At 39.2% G+C, this 24,457-nt stretch overlaps 1 protein-coding gene across 6 annotated transcripts in view; it reads right to left on the reverse strand.

Annotated features, from left to right (window-relative positions):
* The window catches only part of MTMR7 (myotubularin related protein 7), a 43,669-nt gene extending 23,649 nt beyond the window's left edge, over positions 1-20,020 (reverse strand). For 3 of the 6 annotated variants that reach the window (XM_032108023.1, XM_032108022.1, XM_032108021.1), the window contains exons 1-7: positions 19,608-19,750; positions 19,371-19,487; positions 18,982-19,093; positions 7,299-7,421; positions 5,593-5,755; positions 1,825-1,982; positions 110-238 (exon numbers count right to left, since the gene is read on the reverse strand). In XM_032108023.1, coding sequence (XP_031963914.1) covers positions 110-238; positions 1,825-1,982; positions 5,593-5,755; positions 7,299-7,421; positions 18,982-19,093; positions 19,371-19,487; positions 19,608-19,735 — 930 coding nt within the window. In that variant the 5' untranslated portion in view covers positions 19,736-19,750. Of the gene's footprint in view, positions 1-109; positions 239-1,824; positions 1,983-5,592; positions 5,756-7,270; positions 7,422-11,503; positions 11,611-18,981; positions 19,094-19,370; positions 19,751-19,893 lie in introns of those variants that run through there. The other 3 variants (XM_032108026.1, XM_032108025.1, XM_032108024.1) reach the window with 3 other exon arrangements.
* Positions 20,021-24,457: the final 4,437 nt, after the last annotated feature.

A 24,457-nucleotide genomic window follows, 5' to 3' on the forward strand; every position in this document is an offset into this window, starting at 1 on the left:
ATTTTTTAATTAAATAAACACTGATTTCTTCTTGAAAAACCTTACTAGAAGAATTATGAGACCAAAGCCAAAATAAGCAAACACTTCAAGGCTACAAATTCCCACTTACATTGTTACCCTTGCAGTAGTAGGAAAGAGCTGGGAAACGCCTTCGGCTCCGAAATTTAGAACTCCCCACTATGATGTGTGCAGTTGCAGACTTTGGTACATAGACTTCTGTAGGATAGGAGTCACAGACCTGTGAAAGCAAACTCTGCTTGATCTACAAAGTACAAGTATCATTAGCCATTTCAACAGCAAAAACAAAATATCAAGGAACTCAAACCTCAGGGATATTCTGTCATTATTGTATACATATCACTGACATTGCTCAAAATGTTCTTTCCAAGATGGAAAGTATTAATCCTAACTTACACATGGCAAAACTGAAGCAAAAGGGTTAAAGGGCTGTATTTCCAAATGTTAATTCACACCTTGTTGAGGACAGGTTTAACACACATTCATTCATACCAGAAAAGGTTTATCATTACATATAGCAAGGTTGTATTTACAACTGCAGTGCCCTCTGTAGCAGAATTTGGGAGTAAGGATGGGAGTGGGTGGAAGTTCTCAACATTCTGCTGGGAGGGGACAACAATGGGAGGGGACAATAGAGCCAAATTTTTTGGAAAAATTGATAATAAAAAAAAGGACAAAAATAGGGACATGGAGACAAGAAACTAAGCCACATGAAATGAAGTTACCAAAAGGCAAGCAGCCCTGACAATGCCTACCACTTCGGAGAGGAACCTGATGAGCCTGCAAAAAAAGCCCCAGATTTCCTCTGGAGACAAGTGAGACCACAGATGAAATCCTGGTTTTACCCCCTTTTCCTGATATTATCTGAAGCATTTTGACTGGGGTCAAAAGGATATTCAGTATCTCCCTTTGACTTTCTGAGATGACTAAAGCACTGAGGATGCCCAGGATGAAATTACTTTCTGAGTCAAGAGATATGTAATGAAGGAGAAAGGAAAGGAAGAGCTTGTGGAAGTTACGGCTGTGGTGAACTGGATTTTATTCATGATGACATTTTTCCTACACTTTATCTTAAAAGAGGTCAAACATTTTTTTCCACCCATTTTCACAAAAAGAAAACAAACCCTGACAGCACATTCAGTCTTCTCTGAGAACTTCACAGTCCTTCCTTAACATGGGTATGTTCCAGCAACAGAACCAATGGAGTGCATGGACAAACTTTATTCAACAATATCTTGGGTATTATTTCTCACAATTAATTAAAATTCTAAGGCCTTCAATTGTACACGACTGAACACAGCAGGACAGCAGGCAGCTAGGAAGATATATGACCTATAAGATGACTGTGAAAAACACTGACAGTCAATCACAGATGCTTCAAAAGGAGTGTGGGAATAGCCAATGAGGAAAAAAAATTGCCAAGCTCACTATTTTGAGTAATTTTTTTTTCTTAAAATGACCACATAGTAATTTTACATAGCCCTGCATGTCAGGGAAACTCTTATTCACACACATAACATTAAGTATGACTTAAACTTCTTCCCAGGCAGCCAAACCCTAACATTTAAAACACTGTGGCCATATTCTCTGTGCTTCCTTTCAACATCTGTTAAATGAAGACACATGCTTTCTCTCACTTTCTGTGTGCCATTTTATGTGAAATAGTAGAGGAACTGCACCTTACTATGTGTGTGTAGAGCACTGAGCACAAAGAGATGCTGCCACAAAGCACTATGGTAGTCCTCAGTCAGGCTGCTGATTTATTGTACAGACAGCCTCTGTAACAGAAAAATCACAACAACTCACTCCGTAGTCTCTGTTTACATCACTAATCTGCCAATAGTTGTTTGGAACACCCATCCGATTATATTCTTCATTGAGGTCCACGAGCTTCCAGCCTTGTTCTCGTTCTTCTTTATCTAATTTTGGATTGAAGGAGAAGCAATACAGCTCTTCATATTTCACTGGGAAAAAAATAAGCAAAGAAACAGGAACAGTAAACAACTTCAGATTTCTCATCCTGAAACCACACTTCAAAACCAGAACTTGGTGTTGACCTTGATGTAGTTTCCTTTAAAAGAGTACATTTGCTTTACCAAAAGCAAACAATCCTGGTTTATATCTACTGTCAAGAAAACTTTGAAAGTACATGCTCTTTTGATATTTGTATATATTGCAATGTATGTGCATTAATAGAAGTACTACTTAAAATATACTGTTCTGCTAGTCTTCAGTAGATTTGTAAAAACCTTCCCCAGCACAAAGACACAATGTCAGTGACATGCTTTCATCCAAAGAAAACTGAAGTCGGTGCCAGAGTAAGCACTTGTTCTTCAGAAGAATTTGCTATCTAGAGGTAGCTTAGAAGTCCCTTTATTAATGTAACATCTGTCCTGTGGCAAAGACAAAAAATATGAACAATGGACTATGCAGTGCATTCTTCCAAAAGTGAAAAAAACTCAGTAGTCTTGGTCCTAATTAGGAAGGTTTCTAATAGATCCAATGAAGTCTTAGTTTTGTTGACTGCAAAATACTGTCCTTGAATTAATAGCAAAAGCATTCGAGATACACATGATGTAATAGCATAAAAGAAGCATATGCTACATCAATCATTTTATCATGACCAGGGAGGTGTTTAAGTAGCTGTGCCACCTGTCCCCCTCAACCACGTACCGTATATGAAAGTTTGGTGGTGCTGGAGTTTTGAACTTTTTTTAGGAGTGTATCTGTATTTAACGAGTGTCTTAATCCTGGTGACCAGTGGCAGCCAGACACCACTGCCATTGAATCCCAACTGTTACTGACATGAGTAACTATCCAGCACACAACTTGAAATTAATGTAGATATTGCTATGTCACAAGGGCATATTTCATTCTGTTGCTCAAAGTTCCTTAAAACTTTCTGATCAACAGATCTTTAACTTTAGAACTGAAGTAAATCACAAGCTAAGTCCTCTCTGATTTCATACTTCTCCACTGACACACTTGCTCTACAATCAGTAAATTTAAATACTACCTTTTCTTTTCTAATAGCATACACCTAATAAGCAGAATCTTAGTACACTACTGTGTTCTGTACTGTACAGGACTTAGAGCTATAAAAATAATAAAGACACAACACACCCCTCCTAATAATAGTAACAATGCTCCCATCTTTTTCTATAGAAACTCTTTACTTTTATTTTGATTGTGGCTTCTAAAGGTCTACTGTAAGTTAAGTTTCGCCTTTTAAAATGTCATTAAATTGATTGTATACATACACACACAAAAGTATGAACAGAAAGAAAGAAAACTTCATGTTAACTCTGTCAGGAACATACTGACAATCAACAAAGTCTTGAGCAGGGAGAAAAAAGAGAACAATTTGCACACTTTCCAGCAATTTAGACTCCTTCTGTATTCTCTAATTTCAAACTTCTGGCATGGCATAGATTAGGAAGACAGTCTGGTTTATTTCTCATCTGTTAACGTAAAGTTTTACCACAATCCATAAATCCAAGCTGAGCTTTTGGTAGCAATCTGAGCTCCTGTTTCTACTGCTTGGTTGTCAGAAGCATCTGGATTTTCTTTCCAAAGGACCTGCTGTTCACAGGCACAAGGAAAGCCTTTAAAAATCCACCTATGTATCCAGGTTATTTATGACTGAAGTCTGCCTCAACATTACAAGTATTATCACATGATGGTATCTGTAGGTGGTAACAAAAATGTTCAAGTATTAGTAATCAGTGCCTCAAAGGTCAGTTGCCACATCTTTGCCAGTACTGATAGGACCTTTACCAATCTTTCACAGTTATTTTGCCATAAACATCTGCAATCCTGCAATTAAACATGTCGTATCTTATGGTTAGCCTGTTTCCCAATACTGCTTCCTTAAGCAAAAAGGCCAAACTCAGCTGACAGTCTGACTTTATTAAAATTCTAGAAAAAATAAAATCAAGAATAACCTTCACCTTTAATGTACCTAGGACATCAGATAGCATAGCATATGTTAAGCCAGTACACAACATGAGTTTCACTCAGGAATGAATGAAAAGAACAGGCAGAGAATGGAAAGTAGAGCCTGAATAAGTCAAATTATCTGCTCATGGAGTAAAGCATGCCTTCTAATGCTGAGTAACTGTATTACCTAAAGAAAGTACAGCTTCATGCCCTGACAAAATGACACAGCAGACAACTCTTAGGGTACGTATGACTCAGCTTGAATCAGAGCCTTCCAATTTTGAGTGGGTAGGCAAGATTTTATCCTGTCTCACATCACAATCAGATAGTTTGCTGGAGAAGGAAAACTACTGTGCAGCTAAACTATGCAAAGAGAGAATTCCACAGTGCCGTTACTGCATCTTCTTTACCCAAACCTTCTTGTCCATTGCAGTCAGCCACTAAACTTGTATTCAGGGTCCTCACCTACTCTTTCTTTCATCATTCTGGTGCATAGCAGACACACCTCCTCCTGCCTCCAAGAAAAAGGATTACAGAATCACATGCCTTCCAGCATACATGAACATGTACTTGCAGCTGAGGTGCATGGAATGAATCCAGATTTACATCAGCAGAACCACTGACTGAAATTTTCTCATTTTTTTTTAATTTCTCTGATTACTTTCATCCTGCATCACCTAGCTTACCAAGTTACTTCTGCTACAGTTATATAGTACTACTGCTGCTACTAGTACTTTATAAAGTTCAGTAGCTGTGCTGGTGGACTCCGCAATTTCTTTCCCCTCTACACAGTAGATAAAATTGGTGCTCTCCTAACAAGAAAAAAATTTAAAGCCAGTGTTGTCAGATTTGTAAAGACTACAACAGACAATTTCTTTGCATACTGTTAAAATAATAGTAAAGAACAAAAGCTGATGTTATATTTCTAGAGTTATAGTTTAAAATAATCCAAAAGCTTTGTCAGCTGGTTCTTAGGAGAGCATAGCGCAGAGAGGAGCTATAATGTAGGTAATCAAATGTTGGGCTTTGATGCAACATTTGGTTTTTCATTGAAAAGGGGAAAGGTTTCAAAAGGATCATGAACTGAGTTCAGAAACACATAGGGCGTATTCAAAACATAGATGATAATAATAGGCCAAAACACAGACAGCACAGTGAAATTAAACAACTACTTGCTGCAAAACCTTTCACTGATTTTAAGGAATTTCTGCACAGCACAGAAAGCCAAAATGAAAATCTTGACAGGACCACTAAATATATTGTAAAGTTTTTGTTACGACAGGGACATCAAAGTTCCCTGAATTTAGAGTATTCTCCTAAATTTACATTTACACAAGTCATCCAGCAAATGAGTTGCACATAAAATAGCATTATAACATATTTTATGGCCCATGATGCCCTAGAGTATTATTTTAAATAGAAGTTCATGTCATACTTTATGGAATAACCTACTTGTTATAATGAGCTTTCTTCATTGCTCCACAAATGATTATATCAGCATTTCTCTCATAATATATCTCTAATGAACCTTTTTTTCTTAACCCGCAAAGGGCAAAGACGCACAGATACACTTCTTCCATTAAATTCTCCCTCTTCAGGATGAGGATTGATTTTTGTGCTGTTTTCTTCCCATACCTGGTCGAGCCAGACGTATCAGAGATATGTAAACATCATGGCAGTCTCGTTCCTGAGGGATGACCAGCTGGATGACCTGGAAGTTCTTGCACCGGATCAGTAATGGGCAACCAGTGGCAGTGGTGGCCTGCTTCTCAATAGAGGAAATTTGGCTGTGGAGAACCTGCAGGGAATTGAAAACAGTAATGCTAGTCAAATCTTTAAGAAGAAAAGTAATTATTTATAATGATGTGCCAGGGCAGGCACAGTAGCTTCCACTACTGTTTCAGAAAATCCCCACTCTCCCCACCTGCAGACAAAGAGGCATTTCTGGAGTGTTACAGCTGCTCAAACATCAGCCTGCTCATGTTACCCAAAGCTTTTTGTTTGCTTGCTTTAGTGTAAGCTAGTGGTTGTCAAAGCTATTTTCATCTATTTGCACAGTGAAAAGGTGAACCAGCATCAGTTTCATAAGGCTAAAATATTGTGCCTCCTCATGGGTAGAATGGTAATGTTGATACAATTTTAAATACTGCATCAAACGACATGAAACATTACAATAAAAACCTGGTCAGGAATAGTGGGATTAACGGAAGATGGAGTTAATTAGTGCAAAAATGGACAAGGGGTGCATAATTAAGCTGCATAAAAGACTCTCAAATGTATGACACCGAGCAATAGCTGTACCTATATGTGTGCATGTGTGCTGGTTTTGGCTGGGTAGAGTTAATTTCCTTCACAGTGGCTGGTATGGGGCTGTGTTTTGGATTTGCACTGAACACAGTTGATAACGGAGAGATGGCTTTGTTATTGCTTACACAGAGCCAAGGTCTACTGCAATGCTGGCAAGGAGACTGAGAGTGTATGGGGGGTTGGGAAGAGACACAGTCAGGACAGCTGACCCCAACTGACCAAGGGGATATTCCAGACCATGTGGCATCATGCTCAGTATGTAAAGTGGGAGGAAGGAGGAAGCAGGGCACACGGAGTGATGGTTTTTGTCTTCCCAAGTCACTGTTACACGTGATGGGGGCCTGTCCTTCTGGAGATGGCTGAACACCTGCATGTCTGTGGGAAGCAGTGAATTCATTCCTTGTTTTGCTTTGCCTGTGTGCATGGCTTTTGCTTTCCCTATTAAACTGTCTTTATCTTAACCCATGAGTTTTCTACCTTCTACCCTTTAGATTCTCTCCCTGATTCTGCTGGTTGGGGGAGTGAGTGAGTGACTGTGTGGGGCTTGGTCAATGCCTGGGGTTAAACCACAACAAAATGCAATGTATGTTGTCAATCAATCAAAACAGGTAATTCAAAATACTAATTTATAAAAAAAATTAAAGTATTAAACCAACAAAATCACTGATACAACACTAGCAGTAAGGGAGAAGACCAAGAATTGACAAAGCCAAAGAAGTAGCTCGCATTCTAGACATTTCTCCTCCACTCTTCCTGGATGACAGGAGCAACAGTGCAGTTTACAGCAGCTGTTCCTCAGTCAATCACATCTGGTATTCATACAGTGAAAGCCCTTCTACTCCTCTTACTGTATCATAGTATCTGGAATCCAGTGAAAATTTTTGAAAATTACTAGGCTGGAACTTCACATGGCATCATAAAAGCATCCATATAAACTAATTTACTATGTGTAAAGTGTTTTGGAAGTAATTTTCAAATTAGCATCAGTAAAGTGCCACACACTTACAGCTAAGTGAAGTAACAAAAGTTCATACCCAGGTTTCTTTCCGAGTTTCAGAACCATTCTCCACAAATATGACATGGGTAGCTGTTAAATATAAGGTTCCCACCACAGCTCTTCTTGAAGATAAACGATCAAGTAACCTAACATTTTCCACCTACACAAAAAAGTGACAGAGAAAAAAAATAAACAATTAGGCTATGACAGACAGCTCAATAGTGAGAGCTGAATGTTCACATTTTGTCTGTTACAAAGTTATTTTCAGCACATTAAATATCAAAGAAGTTTAACTATATGAGAAAATGTGATTATATTATGTGATCTACTTCCAGATCTTCCTTAATGTTCCTTTTTTTCCCCTCTCTTGTGGTACCTCTGTATTCAAAATCCTGTTTAGTAACACTTTCAAAGACAGTTTCTCCCTTGAGCTCTTCCTTGTGATCTCATCTTACCAAAACACCGTGGCAGCAAGGCAGGCCCTGTCTTTCAGCTAAACTCTAGCTCCATGTTTTCCATTCAAGCCATTCCAGCTAAATTAAAATAATAATAATAAGCAGGAGATAATAGTGGTGGAGTGTCTTTCTTCAATGGGTCTCACTCAGGCAAATTTTCTCCCATGCAAATCTCTGTTAAGATTTAAAACAACATTAAAAGAGGTAAGAGTTTAAAAGAAGCATTTTGGTGTTTGTCCCTACATTCCTGTTAATGCTCATAGCAGCGGTCACACTGGAAGATTTTGCCTTCAGTCACTTTTCAATGGGACTCAAGAACTCCACTTCCACTGCTCTCCCACCTTGGGCACAAAATGGGCATTGTCTCTTTGCTGCACTCCTGACAACAGGACGTTATTAATTATATATCCATAGCATGTTATTAACTCTCAGATCACCAGCTTGTGACTTGTACATCATTAATGTTTTGTATATGGCATGTACTATAGGCGCCTACTAGGGGTAGGAACTAGATGATCTTTAAGGTCCCTTTGAACACAAACCATTCTAGGCTTCTATGATTTCTGACTAAGAAACTAGAATAATAAAAAATAAACAAGTTGGATATTCAGTGGGATGAAACCTGCCCAAAACAGTTACTAATTTGCTGCCATGGATTTGACGGATCTTCTATTACAACAATTTTAAAACTAAAATGAGTTGGTTTTCCTGAAAAACAGAATGCCAGCATCTGAGGATTACATGTTTGCAATGTGTATTCCAGATATATTGGACTATTTTAAAACTAGGAATAAAGAAAACCTTAAAATGAAAATAAGCCAGTTTAGTAGCAAAATGCTTAAAATCAAACAATTATTAAAGCAGAGTCTTCTCCCTCAAGGCCAGTTATAATTTGTTTTAAACGAAAATAAAACTATTTATTTAAAAAAAAAAAAAAAAACGGAACTCCTAGAAAGCATGGATGAAGTCTTTTCCCAGGGCCATCTACTTCAGAGGTCATGTATTGGCTGGAGGAGGAATGAAAGAAATACAATATTAACCCAGCAGTAAGCAAAAGAGGAGGAATGACACAAAAGAAGAATGTAGGCAGTGCTCTTCTTAAAAGAACCCACAAAACCAATAAAAATCAGCATTGTCTGGATGAAAAAAAGTCCCTACACTGTAGTCCAGCCAACAAGGACTCTGCTGCACAGGCACTGATCTTGCACAAGGCACTCATCACCCCAGCCTACAAAGTGAGCTGCCATGGGCCATGACACACAAGAAAAGCAAGTATCCACACAGCGGGGTAGGGCAGAGGGATGAATTTCCAGACCTCCTGGGTCACATCCTTCCCTTCTCATCAATCACAGCCCCATGACTGAAAAATGCTAACCAACAAAGCTCCTCTTTGGTTGTGGTTTGATTTTTTTTTAATACAGAGCTACAAATAAATTAAAGGTTGGATGTGAATGAACAGGAACAGTTGCAGTAAGAGCTGTGTGGTAAGTCTGATTTCCTCAAAGCAAATGCAGTGGCTGCACCGGGGGAGATCAGAATTCACCTCTCTCTGCAGTTTGTCTCTCAAGAACAGACATTTGCAGCAGCTGAAGGAAGAGTGTGAAAGGCAGGCATGTACTCATGCTCCCCCAGGATCTCAGCTCAGCTCTGGGGCCTTCCTAAGCTGAGGTCATACTTTTTAACAGCCATAACTATGTTTACATTCCATTAATTTTATTAAATAACATTTTGAATCTCTGTAACCCATTGGCATCCGTAACACCCTGTGAGAGTGAACTTCACATTTCAGCTATACGTTGTACAATAAAATCCCTTCCTCCTGCTCTTTTTGAATATGCCAGCATGTAACATGCCACACGTGCTGTCCCCTCCATCCTCACGTTCCAAGAGTGTAGAGCCCAACTTTACATAGTTGTGACCTTTATGGAAGCCATTCCAGACAAGCTCTTCCACACTTCGATTATTCTGCATGAGGTCTACTTCCTGAGAAGAGGTCAAAAGTGCAAACAGAATTCAAATTTGGATGTATAACAGGTTTTTGTAGTTTGTGTAGTGGAATAGTAATATTTCCAGTTTTGCTTTCTATTTAGTTTCTAAAAGTTCTCAAACGTTGCTTACTTTTTTGTCCTCTGCTGAACACAGTGGAGTTTGCGTTAATTGTTTTTTGGGGTGTATTTTTTGTTTTTTGGGTTTTTTTAGAACTAGCAACTGTAACTCTTAGTCATGCCTGCATACATAAGATCTACCCACCACGTGTATTATCTTGTATTTATTAATGATAAATTTAGTCCATCAGTATAATGAGGCATTGCTCAATCTTCAATTTCAATCTGCTGATCAAAGGATTCAGAGAATGAGCCTTCTTTCTTCTTCTGCACCCTCCCAATCAGGAAAAGATCAGTGTCATTAAACCTAGAGAGTTTGGGAATAGAGGAGATGAGAATATGTTCATTTCCACGAGAGGGGAACACACGTTGCAATAGTGCTTTGGAAGAAGAGGAGTTTTTGTATCTAAAAAGTCACAGCATGCTGAGAAATCAGCATCAATAGCCAAAATTTAAATTTCATATCAGAAAGAGATAATCATTATTTTTCTTTTTTTTTTTTCTAAAAAAAAATGCTCTGTTTTTTCACCAAAATGACTGTAGACTTTATTGGAAAATGTAGGAAATTATGTATGTACATGTCAGGAAAAAGCGTAGAGACCATGCGTTTTGGTTTGAAAGACAGGTGTCTGCTAAGGAAGGCAGGAGCCTCCCTTGGAATGGAAAATGTAACCCTCTTCCCTCCAAATTATTATAGTTTTGGAATTCAGGGGCTTTCAGGCAAATATATGGGAAACAGGAATAACGGTTCCTTACTAGTATATATAAGAAGGCAATAACACAGAAACACTGGCTTAACCTGACAGAGTCAGGATACGACCTGACACCCTGCTGAGCAGGCTGGTGGCAGCAGTCCTGTTTGAAGTGATAGATACGGTTCTGTTGTTGAAGTGGTGATCCTGTAGAAAGGCCTGGTCTTCCTCTGAAGGTCCAGTGGTGGTTATGTAGCTCTTGTCCTCTGGGAACCCAGTCGGTAGGGCTTGTGGTGTTCCAAACCTCAGATTATATCGAGGTAGGAACACTTGGTTCCTCCCCCCCCCATCGCACAATGGGATGATGTAACTTTATGAGTCAGGCAGTGAGGTTAGATGGCCTATTAACAGAAGATCTACCCTGGAGGGAGTTATCAACCCCCCTGGAGGGATGTGTCACGGAAGAGATAAAGAACCCTGCCCCACCTGGTTTCAACAGATGGTGATAGAATACATACTTTTGGTTACATCTTACATTGTAACCGAAGACACCATGCACATGTGCTCTGCCTAAAATGAACAGCTGGTGGGAGAGACCAGATCAGAAAATATAAATCTGTAAAGCTGAGAGCTGGAAGACCTCAAGGAGTTAAAAGCAAAGCATTAACCAAGGCAGTCTAGAGAGTGGCATCTAAGTAAAACTTCGATAATTTAAATAATTAATTTGAAGCTCTTACCCATGTCTTTTTTTTTTTGTTTTTTCCTGATGACTGTGGTTGTCTAGGCTTAAAGAAAAGGCCACCAGGAGATTTATTTCAATGACTACAACTGCTTACATGGAGATAAATAAAGTTGCCCAGAAACTCTATTTTCAATGCAACACAGATGACAAAAAAAAAAGGAGGCAAAAATAGAAGTTAAAGGGAACACAGATTAAGAACAGACGGAAGGCATTTTTTACTCAGAGAATAAGCATGATAAATGACTTACGAACAAGGTTGCCAGGAGGTCATTCAAGAAAAAAAAGTCATATTAGGGAAAATCATGGGCCAGTTTTCTTCAGGTTCAACTCCCACCAGTTTCAATGGGACTCCCACCTAAGGAAGAGTATATGTATATGTATATGTATATGTATATGTATATGTATATGTATATGTATATGTATATGACCCTGAAAGCATTTGGAAAAGTTTGGATGCCGAAATGTTATTCCTAAAAATATTCATGTACCCTAATTTGTTTTCATTTTTAGTTTAGATAACTTTTTAAATAAGCTTTGACTGCATGGCCTATATTTGAATGCTTTTTGAATATGCTACCTTTGTCCTTATGTCTTAAAGCTGTTTCTCCACACACGTCAGCATGGCAAAACAGTGCAGAAGTTACTGCTACTATTTCAGGCTGTTCACAGTTCCACATGGGAAAGCTTTTTCATATAAATGCAGGATCAGTTCTGACAGTGGGCTCAGACTGAGCAGGGAAAGACGAGAAAAACAGAAGTGGCAGATTGGCCAGAACTGGAGCTTCCTGTCAGAGCAAAGCTCATGTGCAGCACGCAGATGCTATCTGACAAAAACTGGTCTCTACTGTAGGATTTTCAAATTAAATGAAATTTTGAATTATGAAAAACCATCTCAAAGAGTTTTGTTCTCACTACATAGGTTTTAAGTCTATGTGTTTGCTTCCTATGCATTAGCTAACCTGAAGTAGAAGACACTTGAACAGCCAGTTTGGCCATGGTCATCACTGACCTGCCCATTATCACTGAGCATCTTGAAGAAGCTGAAAAGCCTATTTGTCAGCCAAGAACAAAAGAGATCAGCTCCCGTTTCAGCAAGTGTTCCCCGTTCCTTTAGGAGGAACCCTGACTAATTTGTCTCCTCCAATTCCTTATCACAAGAAGAAAGGCCAGAAAACCCTCCCAGCCAGGAGAAAGCTCCAATTCCTTATCACAAGGAGAAAGGCCAGAAAACCCTCCCAGCCAGGAGAAAGCTCCAATTAAAGGTAAGCAGGGAATGTCCTCACTCAGGCCACATCCTCAGAAGCTTCTCTATTGTTCACAGTTAAAATTCACTGCTTTGCAACAGCCTGTGAAAGCAAGTTTCATATAAAAGCTGATAAAGTACCTTGAAATTTGACTGTACAAATGAGTTTCAGTGATTCTTCAAGGGTAAAAAAAGGCCACTTTCACGAAGATCTCTGCTGATGAAAAGGTTGACCCAAAGCCAAGGAACAGGGCTGGGCCATAGGGGCACACACCCCTATGAATGCTTCTTCTTGTCCATCCCCTTGGGCTCCTAGACTGCCATGGGATTTCTGCTGCCTTCCCTACTCTCCTTATGATGCTACACACATGAGTAAAAGCAGGAAGAAACTGCATCCTGGGAATTCATGACAGGACTCTCACTGGCCTCAGCACTGCAGGCAGACAAAAGCTAAGGGAAGAGCTTGTGAAAGCCAAAAGCCTGAGCCTAATGAGAAAAAAGGAGCACAGCTGGTGTGGTTTGAGGCCAAGTGGAATATTTGAGCTTTCTTCACCCTGGTTGACCCCAGCTATCCATGTGTTTAGCATAATTCCTGAGAGTGAAAAAAGACAACATGGAAAAGATCAAATGCTATTACTTTTTTTTCAACACAAAGATAGTAGTGTTGTACTTGCTAAACAAAATATACAATAAGTGATCTTTTTTGCATGATCTTGGAACAAGAATAAAAGAAAACTGAATTGCCAATTGATGCTGCCTTTTAATGTGGTTTCTATTCTATTTCATAAGAATCATAAAAACTGTACTTGATCCATGTTACTTTTTTATATTTCCATCTCTGAAAAGATCTGCCAAGTGAAATAATGCACAATCAGTCTATGAAGTTAGATGGTTGCATATGTCAAAAGACTCAAACAAAGCCAAAAGTAAATCACTAAATTTAAGCAAACACATCTTAAGATATGCATTGTAAAAAGTTTCCTCAGGGCAAATCTGGCAGGATGGGGGGAAATATTCAAGAAAAATCTGAACAAGTTTAATTTATTAAAGGACTCAAGTGAAATAAAAATACTGGAAAAGAGCTGGAAAAATAATAAGGAATGATTCATAATAGCAAGACAGAGAACAAACTACCTAATAATTTGGCTTTAAAAAAAAGAAACTATTGTCTGCTAAGATCCATGAAAAGAGTGAGGTCAGCACCACATTATCAGATATACCTGAGTAGCAGCTGTATAATGGGAGCAGCAAACAGGAACCTATTACAAGAGTATAGAGCATTGCAATACGGTGTCAACATTGTAACACAAGGCTCATACATGAAGTTTTCTCTTTCAGTCTGTATTATCTAGAAAAGAAGAAGAGAGCAACTAAGTGTATTCTATTAAAAATCCTATCTAAGAGCTTTGATCTAGGAAAAATAGGGCTTCCTCAAGGCAGTAAATCTTAATACACTTGCCAAATTTGTTCAGATTTGGTTCTGAAAAGATATATAGGGAGAAAGAATTCCCCATGCAGCCAAGGGATACTGAAAAGAAATATATCCTTAAACTCCTGTATTTGATACAGGCTTTTCTGTTCCATGTTTAAAACCATGCCCTGTTCAGCAGCCTATTTTAGAGCAGCAGTACCAAGCCATTTCAGCTGTGCAGGCCACGAGAGATTTGCATTAAAAATGGATTTGTAGGACTCCCTTTTCTGGTGGGAGAAGGACCTGTCCTTCTCAGCAGAGTACACCTGCACAGCGGGAAATGTCAGTGTGCATTTTCTACTGCAAATAGATCATTCCTTTAGTTTACAGACATCAATAGGTCAAATCCCACCCACTTGGGTCCGTTAACAGCAGGCCTAGAGATTCCAGCCGTGACCACCCCAAAGCCAAACTTCCCAAATCCTTCATTCCAACCTCAGTCTCCTACTGTGCATAAAAAAAAATCAAAGAGGACCCTGCAGACATGCTGTCTTAATGATTTTCAGTACTATTTTTCAAGTGCAATAAGGTTTAGAGTTACTGGTTTAGACACAAATACCAAGACAACAAATTAAAATACATGACTATCCATGAATTTTAGAGCTTGTTTTGTGACTTTATCCAGCTACCTCTTTATTGAGTGTCACATTATTGAAAATATGAAAGTCTGTGTGATCTTCTGACCATTTTTGACTAAATATTTTGAGGATAATGGCTGTTACAAGATTTTGTTTTTATCAAAACTCACACTAATAAGAAGATAGCTTGATGACTAATTCAAAACAAATATTTTATAGCAAAATTCCAAACAAATATTTTAATCCCACAACATGTGGATATTTTCTGCAGTTCCTGTTTTCATTTTATCCACCTCCAGTCTGATGTTACCACAGAACATTTGCGGGCATAGTATACTACAAAGTTCACTTGTATTAAACATATCCTTTGTGCTCAAAGTTTCATAGCACAAAGATGGAATAAATAGAACCCAAAGAAAACTAAATTGCATTCTAAATAAGGAAGATTTATGAACAAGAAAAAATCCATAACTCACGAAATCAGAGTTAAATGTGTCCAGGATTAGTGTAGATGTTTGAATACATCATTTGACTAAAGCAGTGGAGTGACATATTTAAAGCCATCAAACATTACTGGACCCAGAACAGGCTAAACAATTTTTAACCATGATGTAAAGTGAGAAAACAATTATGGAATCAGAAAACACCAGCTGAATTGTAAGATACATACTCTAAGTTGTAGACTTAGAGGAAAGTACAGAAACCTCCTTCACACAATACTCAAAAAGCAGAAAATCAACTTGGCACTTAAAAGACGTTGCAGTAATGTGTCTGCTGTAACCTAATGACCCAAAATACCAATAAAAGGCAAAGGCCATGCCAGCTTCACCTCTTCTAGCTTTTCTAAGTAGCAAACTAAATAAAAGTTTAGCCAAACTCTAGTACTATAGTGAAGTGCCTGTGGCACTCCATTCCCCAGCTTGTGGGGGAAACTTCCAGTCCCCATCCCCAGGTGTTTCCTGATAATCACCTCAGGACTGCTGCCACCTTTCTACATAACTGAAATAAATCAAATTTTCCAAAAAGGAATTGTAGCTTAGATACAGAGAACATAACTATAATATCACATCTTATCTCAGCAGAAGGCACACAGAGAGCAGTGGTAGAATATGCTAACTTACCTAAAAAAAAAAAAGGTGGAGATCCAGCAACCCGAAACATGTAGTTGGAGAGTAAAGACTGGGCATGCTGGGTTCAATTTTGCTATTGACCTGGATAAGCACCTGGACAAATACTTTGCCATTTACATTGTCATATATAAAGTGGATATAAATTATATGGGTCTCCTGATGGAGACTTTGTGAAAAAAGAACATGTCATAAAACTATAAAAAATCAAGAATTATGGAAAGTAGATTGAAAACAAAAGCAAACACACAACTCATTTACACATGCTGGAAATTTGTTCTGTGAAGTATCTGGTAGAAAGATTTGTCATTAATGTGGGCGCATATCTTAAACTCTGCCTGAGAGAGGCATCATCGAAAGGAAATACCTCACCATAACATCACAACAATGAAAGCACTTGAGCAACTCAAGTCATCCCAAGTATTCTGTTAACACTGAGCCAAAAGAATTTCTGGGCTGTCCACTGAAGACAGCTAGTACACCAGGGATAAATCTGATGTGTTCTTTATTATAATGCCATTCTGTAGGCCTGCTGCCAATATACAAAGACAAATGATATGTAGAGTTACAAACAAAATAAAGTAACTGATTAACTACAGCGCATGAAGTTGCCCTATGAACATATCTACAGAGCTCTGCTAGCTATCATCCTGTCTATGATCAGGCATATCTCTACACATGCTCATAAAACGTGATTCTAATCTGTTCAAAAGTATTGCTGATTTCTTTTTTTCTGACTATTATGAGCTGTTTGTCGTATTTTGGGTCTGGAGAGTTATCCTAAACTATCTTGCCGTTCAATCCAAATTCATGTCAGTCACTGGTTTGACTAATTTTTAATTTTTAAAAGGGTATGGGAGTTATATATAATTCCATTTAGCAATGAGGGACTGTTTCCAACTCTTAAATGTACTTAAAATTACAGCCTTCATACATAGGATGGCATTTACCTTGTGAAAATGTAGTGCCTACATCTGTTCATACAGGCATACATCACATATGCACCCTATTTCTACCAAGAGTATAATGATAGAACAACAGTGGCCAGTACATCAAATAGTGTATTAGCAGGTGGATACACACAGTCTGTTGGGAAAGCACCAGAATGGCTTTTGCAGTGGGAAATCCTACTCCAGAAGAGTCTTGCAAAACAGTGTGTGGGCAAAAGAGACACATAGGAGCTTCAACACAGACAGACAAAAGTAGAATACCTACAGGAAAAACAACCCAAAACATATCTACAGAACAATGTACTCGACACAGGGAAGAGGTCTTGGGGTCATTGATGACATTTCTCTCAAATTATCAGAATCTGGCGGGTTGTGATCAAGATTTACTGTGAAGACGTGGATAAGGTGAACATGGAATTTTTATTGAACAAATCCTTGAAGCTAGAAGGAAGGAATACTGAAGGAAGCTACTCAGGACATTTTAACAGAAGAAGGTAATTTTTGTAAAGCCACAACCTTCTGTAACTTGGTTCCATGCAGGCTGTGGAGCCAGAGAGTGTCAGCCTGTCTATAAGGAGCACTGGCTAACTCACACAGAGAGGTCCATAAATGGACACTAATGTAACTAGGAAGAGTTGGACTCTAATACAACTGTAGATGCTGAGAAGCTGCAGAATGTGGCCAAGTCTAAATGCTCTCTCTCCTCTGTCACGCCGACACAGAGTAGTGACCTTAATGAACTACTGATCCAATTGGTATGGAATTACCATCTGCTTTTTTAATGTCTGTTATGTTCTATCAGATTAATTTTAATATTTATGAACCATAAATCACTACAGTCATACTTCACTTAAAATTGGAACAATTGCTGAGACCTAATGGGTGCCATGTAGTATAGACCTCCCTTTGAAGGAAAAGCTTTTACTTGGGCCAAGAATATTTTTTTCAGATATTATCAACTTTATTAATTTGCTAAGTATGGGATTTATCTTGATTTTCCATTTGGCTGGGTTTGTGAATCAAGGGAAGTGTCATTATTCTGAGATTAATACCTTTGCAGAGCCGGGCAGTCACTTCTCAAATTTCTCTCAGGACAAGATTGTATGGAGTCAGGAAATGTGACACCAGAGACTAACACATGATACTATAAGCTTTCCCTTATCTATTTTTACATTACTGACACTGGAAATCATTTCATGTTCAATTCCAAATTATCAAAACCAAATTCAATAAAAACAAAAGAAAAAAACCCAACACAGTTCCAGTGACGGATTTTAAGCTGAGGGGTTTAAAAAAAAAATCAAATCCATCAATTCTGTTAGGTAGCTGTAGACACACTGATTTTTCAGTGTATTTAGGAGTAACCGGAGAGATGAAGTATTTCCGTAGTGACTCATGTTGATTTTCTACATTTATGTTGGAAATTTTAAAGGATTTTTTTACCCCTTGTACCTTTAAATCATGCCTTCTAATCTGCTCTATCAGATACCTTTTAGCATAGCTATAATGTAAGAGACTGCCAGGATCCAGGACTGCAGAATCACCTCACACTGAGTTAAGATTTTCAGTGACCTGAGGCATTGGTACAGTGCCTTCTCATAGTATCAGATACAGAAATGGGTTTTACATACGCAGAGTAATATTTTCAGGACCTGGTTGTAGAAAAGAAAACAGATGAGCTTCCATTGCCTGCAACAGGGACTTCCCTGGGTCTTCCATTCACAGCAAATACAACCATTTATTTTTAGGGTATTTTCCTACCCTTCTTAATTTGTTTTCAGCATTTTTTCTCATTCACGCTTTCAGCATTCTTCAGCAAATGGTCAGAAGCATCTGTTCAGACAACTTTCACTGACTGTATCCTACCTGCAGTAGGATACAATCATACTATTCCGAAATTCTTCCTTCCCAAAAAGGCAGATAACAGATCATGAAATGAGATGAGAGGAAAGGCAGTTGTTATAAAGGCCTATCTTCTTAGAAGATTTACAGCTTAACACCTGAAGGCCAGAAAAGACAGGCAAAATACAAGGCCCTAATCTCAAATTCATGTCATCATATTAAATATTGATAATAAATAAATACAAATAAATTCCTTATTTCAGGGGATTGGGTTAATAAATAAATAACTAAATAATTATGAAAATATTTCAAATTAACATATTGCTCTGGTTCACTTTTTTATTATTACTTTTAATCCAAACCTTTTATGTGTTAAAACTGTATCTTCTTTTTAGAGCAAGGCGGCAATTTTGTTAACAAATACAGGCCTCGTGCTTAGAAAGCTATAGAAAAAGACTGATTACGTAGGCTGAAGATCAAACATGTACGGAAAAAACACTAAATCAATTAATCACCGAGTCTGAAATCTTGGGGCAAACTAAAGGCGTCTGAAAAGCAGGTAACACATTTCGTATAGCAGGTAAAAGCAGGCTCCCATTTCGGATACCTACAGCGCAGGGACAGTGCCTGCGTGAAGAGAGGAACTGAATGAGAAGCCCGACAAATCCCTGGCCCACACCGCAGAGCAACGCGCCCACCTCTCGGCGTTTTGGGCAGGTATCATGGCAAGCTGGCCGAAAACCAGCCCTCAACATCACCTGGAAGGCCATAGAGGCCCGCAAGGCTGCGGGTGCAAGGCTCCTTGGGGCTGGAGCAGACGCCGCAGGAGGGGCCGCGGGGATGCTGCCGCGGGGATGCTGCCGCGGGGATGCTGCCGCGGCCGGGGCCGCCCGGCGGGACCCACCTTGGGCATCCGGATGTGCTCCATGGAGGCAGCGCCCGGCCCAGCTCCTCATGCACTGCCTGCCGCCGGCGGAGGCAGCCCTGCGCACCTGGCCTCTCCCGGCTTCCTCCGGCCCTGCTGTTAAAAAGAAATTATTATTTTTTTTTTAATAATATATTTTCATTTTCTGTTTTCCTCGCGTTTTCCGGCACAGATAGGAAGGAAGAAGGGAGGATTTATTGCCGGCAGAAGACGTGCCCGTGCTGCGATGCCGGCAGGTCAGCGGCTGGCTCCACCTCCCCGGCAGCTGCCATGCGGCCCCGGCGGCGGGGATGCTCCGCGCCCGGCCCGGCCCGGCCCCGCCGCCCCGGGCACCGCCACCGCATGGTCTGCTGGCTTATCCAGAATTACATCGCTCTGCCCTTTTTTCAGGGAGGATAAGATCGGAAGCATAAAGCGAGCTCTGTCTGAGACCGCCTCCCCCCATTTTGTTTGTTCCCTGGCCCAGCGTGTACAGTAGCTCAAAGACAAAAGCTGCACTTACTGAAACTGAAGCACTGAATTTTGTTCATCTCAAGCTCTGTGTGTCTGTAATTCACGACTTTGTTGCATCCTCCGATTTGCACGAGGGAGTATTTTCTGTGACTCACAATTTTCAGCCTTAGGCCAGAAATGCCTTTTCACATCTTTTGCCTTACCTATTGATAGAGATGTGTTACCTCGTGGAGCAAAAAGAAATGACACTGAGATGGTTTTCCGAGTTTATCAATGTGAAGATAAAGATCAGGTATCTCTAACCATCTTTGAATTGCTGTCATTTTCAGAGCAAAAAGAGAAACTTCTCAGTGTTTATGCCAATGTGCAAATGACTAGAGGTGCTAGTATATTATTTCAGGTACACCATAAATGTAAAATGCCCAGGTCCTCTATATTGATCAAGGTATTCCAGCAATTCTTCACAGGTAAGGACTAGCCTCATCAAGGCATAGAAATAAATGTGGAGACGTGTCAAACCCCACAAAGGCCACAGCAAAAGGACTCTGCTCCAGAGCAACAGAAGCTCTCCACATATCTTCTTCTTGCCTGCAGAGAACAGAGCAAGCTTAATTTGTTTTGTGAAAGATAAAATATGAGTTGAAAATAACACGGGGTTACCAAAAAACTAAAAGGCATTTTACCCCAAGGGAAAGGGAGCAATGGGTTCAGCTGTACTGGTTCCAAAGTGTCTCCAGTCCTGCCACTTTCTTGCTAGTGAATGGCTATATGAAGGGGTTTTTTCTCCATTTCTTATCCACAAAACCCAGGGCATCAAGAGAGTTTTTTTGCATCAACTCTCAGGTTAGAGGAGACAGAAGCTGTACTATCATGAGTGGAAAATAAGTCACCCCTGGATTTGACCATTCTGCTTGCTCCTCCCATTTTGGCCCATTTCTGCCCTCGTTTCTCTCATAGTTCGGCTGCTGTTATTGAGCAGGAGTGGCTGTTATAGCCAAAGTCTGAGACACCGTAAAATTAATAAAAACTCTTCTTGGAGTTTCTAATCATTGCATTTCACTCTGTTCACTCAGATCTGAAATGAGGCTCGGCAATACCATTTGCTGTTTGAAAATCCACTGGATAGCATCTATAAAGGTGCATAAAGTGTGGACTTCACAAGACTCTTGTTCAATGGCATTTTTTATTCTCTATTTTAGGCCAGAGCATCAGAATCAATTAAGAATTAACCAGCCATGGAATATGTTTCCTTTGTAGCTATGGCTGATGTGATTCACTGCATATATTATCATCTTTTGGCATTACCACCAATGAGTAAAGTTGGAAGAAAGCACATTTATCCTTTCAGTCCCCAGAGATGCTTTTACTCTGGTACATCTTGTGATTCATCGCAGCCAAGTTCAAGTCCTACTGTTGATGTCAAGAAAACTTTCAGACAGAAGTGACAATGCAGTTTGACTGCTTCACATTCATAAATAGCTGCAAAACTAAAGCATTGCTCTTCATGTAGCAATTGGTTGCTCAACATCCTGACAGAGTTTTTGGCCTATCTTGGGCTGATAAAATAATTGGTGTGTGAATGCAGCTGTAAACAGAATTTAGATAAAATTTATGCCTACTGCAATTGTCACGGAAAGCTGCAGTAAGCACAGCCTTCTAAAAATTCTCGAATTTTTCATTTGCATTTCAGGCTTGTAGGTACAAAAATGCTGTTAGCGAGGATTTTCTTGTTATTTTTCTAAGTCCGTGAGAGCCTTTTCTCTCTCACAGAAGAGGTAGCAGGGAATGTAAACAACCAAGCCACCTGCAACCTTGGAAAGTCTTGTTTATGGTATAGTAGAAAATATTTTGATAATGGATGTTTTAGGATTTTGGCCAATCACCCCCAAGGGGTGGCTGGTCCTTTGTCCAATTAGACTATGAAGAAAAAAGTCTATAAAAGAGTTTGTAAAATAATTAAATAAATCAATCTTGCTGCACAATTCCTGCCTGCTGGATCTTCTCTCCTCCTCCTCCCTATGGCTGCGGGACACGGTGATATACCGTAGGAACCAGGCCTGTGGTAATACAGGCTCATGGAGACTGCTGCATCAACAGTCTGGAAATTAAATCCTCTGTAAGGGCATAACCAGAAATAACTGCTGATTACTGCTCTGACTCGACTAAGATGTAGGGGCAGGAAAATTAAATTGCCACACCTACATAGGTTTTGACCTATCTGCTGAAACTGCCAACAAAATTCTTAATTAATGTCATGTGAAGAAGGCTGGTCACTGAGGACTAGAATCATACCAGCATAATTATTTTCTATATCCTTAAGTAGTAGAGTCAGCTTTCAGCCTTATCCATTAAAACCTGAACACACCTCACTTCCAATATGTAAACATTTCTGTTATATTCAGTGGAGTCACCCAAATACTCTGACATTTTTCATACAGCCTGCCTGGCCTGGATTTGAACCATCATGTTAGATGTGGAAGGCTTTATGGATTTATTGGTATTTTCCAATTATATCTTACTTGTTTAAAGGTAATTTCCAGTGGGCTGCATTTTAATAGAATACAAAATCAAAGAATACATTTATGTACTTTTAATACTTATTTTAAAGTTTATTCTACAGATTTGTAGACATAAATTAAATACTAGCATGTAGGGAAGAAATTAACTGAAAATTGGTGGTATAACAGCTTTGTTGCTGGGACAGCTATAGCCAAGGTGACAGAATCCTCCAAGCAAAGAGTCTGATAAATGGGATGAAGATGTGGAGATTTGGGTCAGCCCATCTTACTGTGGGCTAGAGGCAAACAGCAGTGGTTTGAGTGCAGCCCTGGGTTTGTGCATAAGGAATGGAGCTTAAAAAAACCCAGCTTAACATCTCACCAAGGAAATGCTTCTGGACCCATTGATGGCAAAAAGTGGTTTGTGGGCATCGACTCTTTCTCATGCAATCCATCATACAGGTCTTTGTCCATTATTTGTTGAAAATTGCACACAAACCAAATATGGCTATATAAAAGTCAACTGACTTTCTTATCAGTTCTCTTCTAATGAAAATATCCAGTAAGATGCATGGCAAAATAGACTTTGTATAGTAGAAAAAGGGAAACAGTACCACTTTTTACCATAAAGAACAGCACATTAATACCTTTTTGAATATATCTACACCAGTAATACACCCTGTAACTTATAACTACTTTGTAGTTTCAAAATTCTTTTCTTCCACAATTTCACAATACTGCTTTGTTGTTTTAACCCCTTCATAAGATAAAAACCAGCCTAATAATTTCTTAGCATTATGGAATCTTTAAGTTTGGAAAAGGCCTCTAAGACAATTGTGTCCAGCCATTAACCTGACCATGCTACCATTAAACATAATACCCAATCTAAACCTTCCCTGGCACAGCCTGGGTCCATTTCCTCTCATCCTGTCACTTGCTACCTGAGAGAAGAGACCAGCCCTCATCTGGCAACAACATCCTTTCAGGTAGTTGTAGGGAGTGATAAAGTCTCCCCGAGCCTTCTTTTCTCCAGGATAAATGACCCCAGCTCCCTCAGCTGCTCTGCTCCTCATACAACTTGTTCTTGTTATTTACTTTTGTCATGGTTTTTCATGCCACTTGTCAAATGATAAATATTCATTCTATTGGAACATGTTTACACCTGGGATAATAAGTACCATGGATTCAGAAACAGTGTGTCTGTTTATATTTGTTTCATAACTTTTGAACTTTTTCAGGGAACATGCAACTTTCTCCTGAAAAGTGACTTGGACAGACAGACTTCACCCCCAGTTAATATAGCAAGAACTGCATGTGACAAGGATGCGAGGAGCAGCTTCCACTTTATTGTTTAACTTGACTGTTACTAGGTTTGACCTTTTAACTTTTTCTTCCAGAATGGCTCAAAGTCTTTGATTTGGCCTTGTTATAAAACACTGTTACATTGTTATGAAAGCAAATATTTTTGCAGGAAAAAATACCAACCTACTTCTGGAAATTGGAATGGTTTTGATGCTTTTCTGCAGACAAACAAACTGATATTTATATCATATAACATACCATATAACATTGTGATACGTGATACATGATACAACATGCATGATATCTGGCCAGGTTTGTGGTAACTGGCCTGAAACGCATAGTAGAGAAACAAAATAGACAAAACTCTAGAATTACTCAGGATATATGTCCAGTTACTTACATGAGGATTTCACAAATTGAAGAAACAGGTATGATTATGCCAAAGTGATAACTGTTGATTAAATAAGAGCATTTCAACAAGATTAGAATACTCACTCCTGTTACTCTGAAAATGCTGCATTTTTCATAACAAAGCTTGTAAGCACAACCAGCTGGAGATAGAGTGGGGGAAGTTCAGCCATGATGTCCTGGAGCTGGTATTTGTCATATCACACACAGCAGTTTAAGGAAAGCTTAGCAAATACAGGAAGGGGTCGGTTATTACAATATGGATCGTAAGGGCAAAAAGGAGAGAAGTGCTCCATAATATAGCCAGTAGAGAAACAAAAGCTCCTAAACTCTTGAAGTGATGAAATAGTGGTTTTGAAAATCCTTAGGTACAGATATTTTACCCTAAGCTGTTTTGCCAGTTAG

Source organism: Corvus moneduloides, chromosome 5 (genome assembly GCF_009650955.1).
Source record: "Corvus moneduloides isolate bCorMon1 chromosome 5, bCorMon1.pri, whole genome shotgun sequence".
Classification (NCBI taxonomy): domain Eukaryota; kingdom Metazoa; phylum Chordata; class Aves; order Passeriformes; family Corvidae; genus Corvus; species Corvus moneduloides.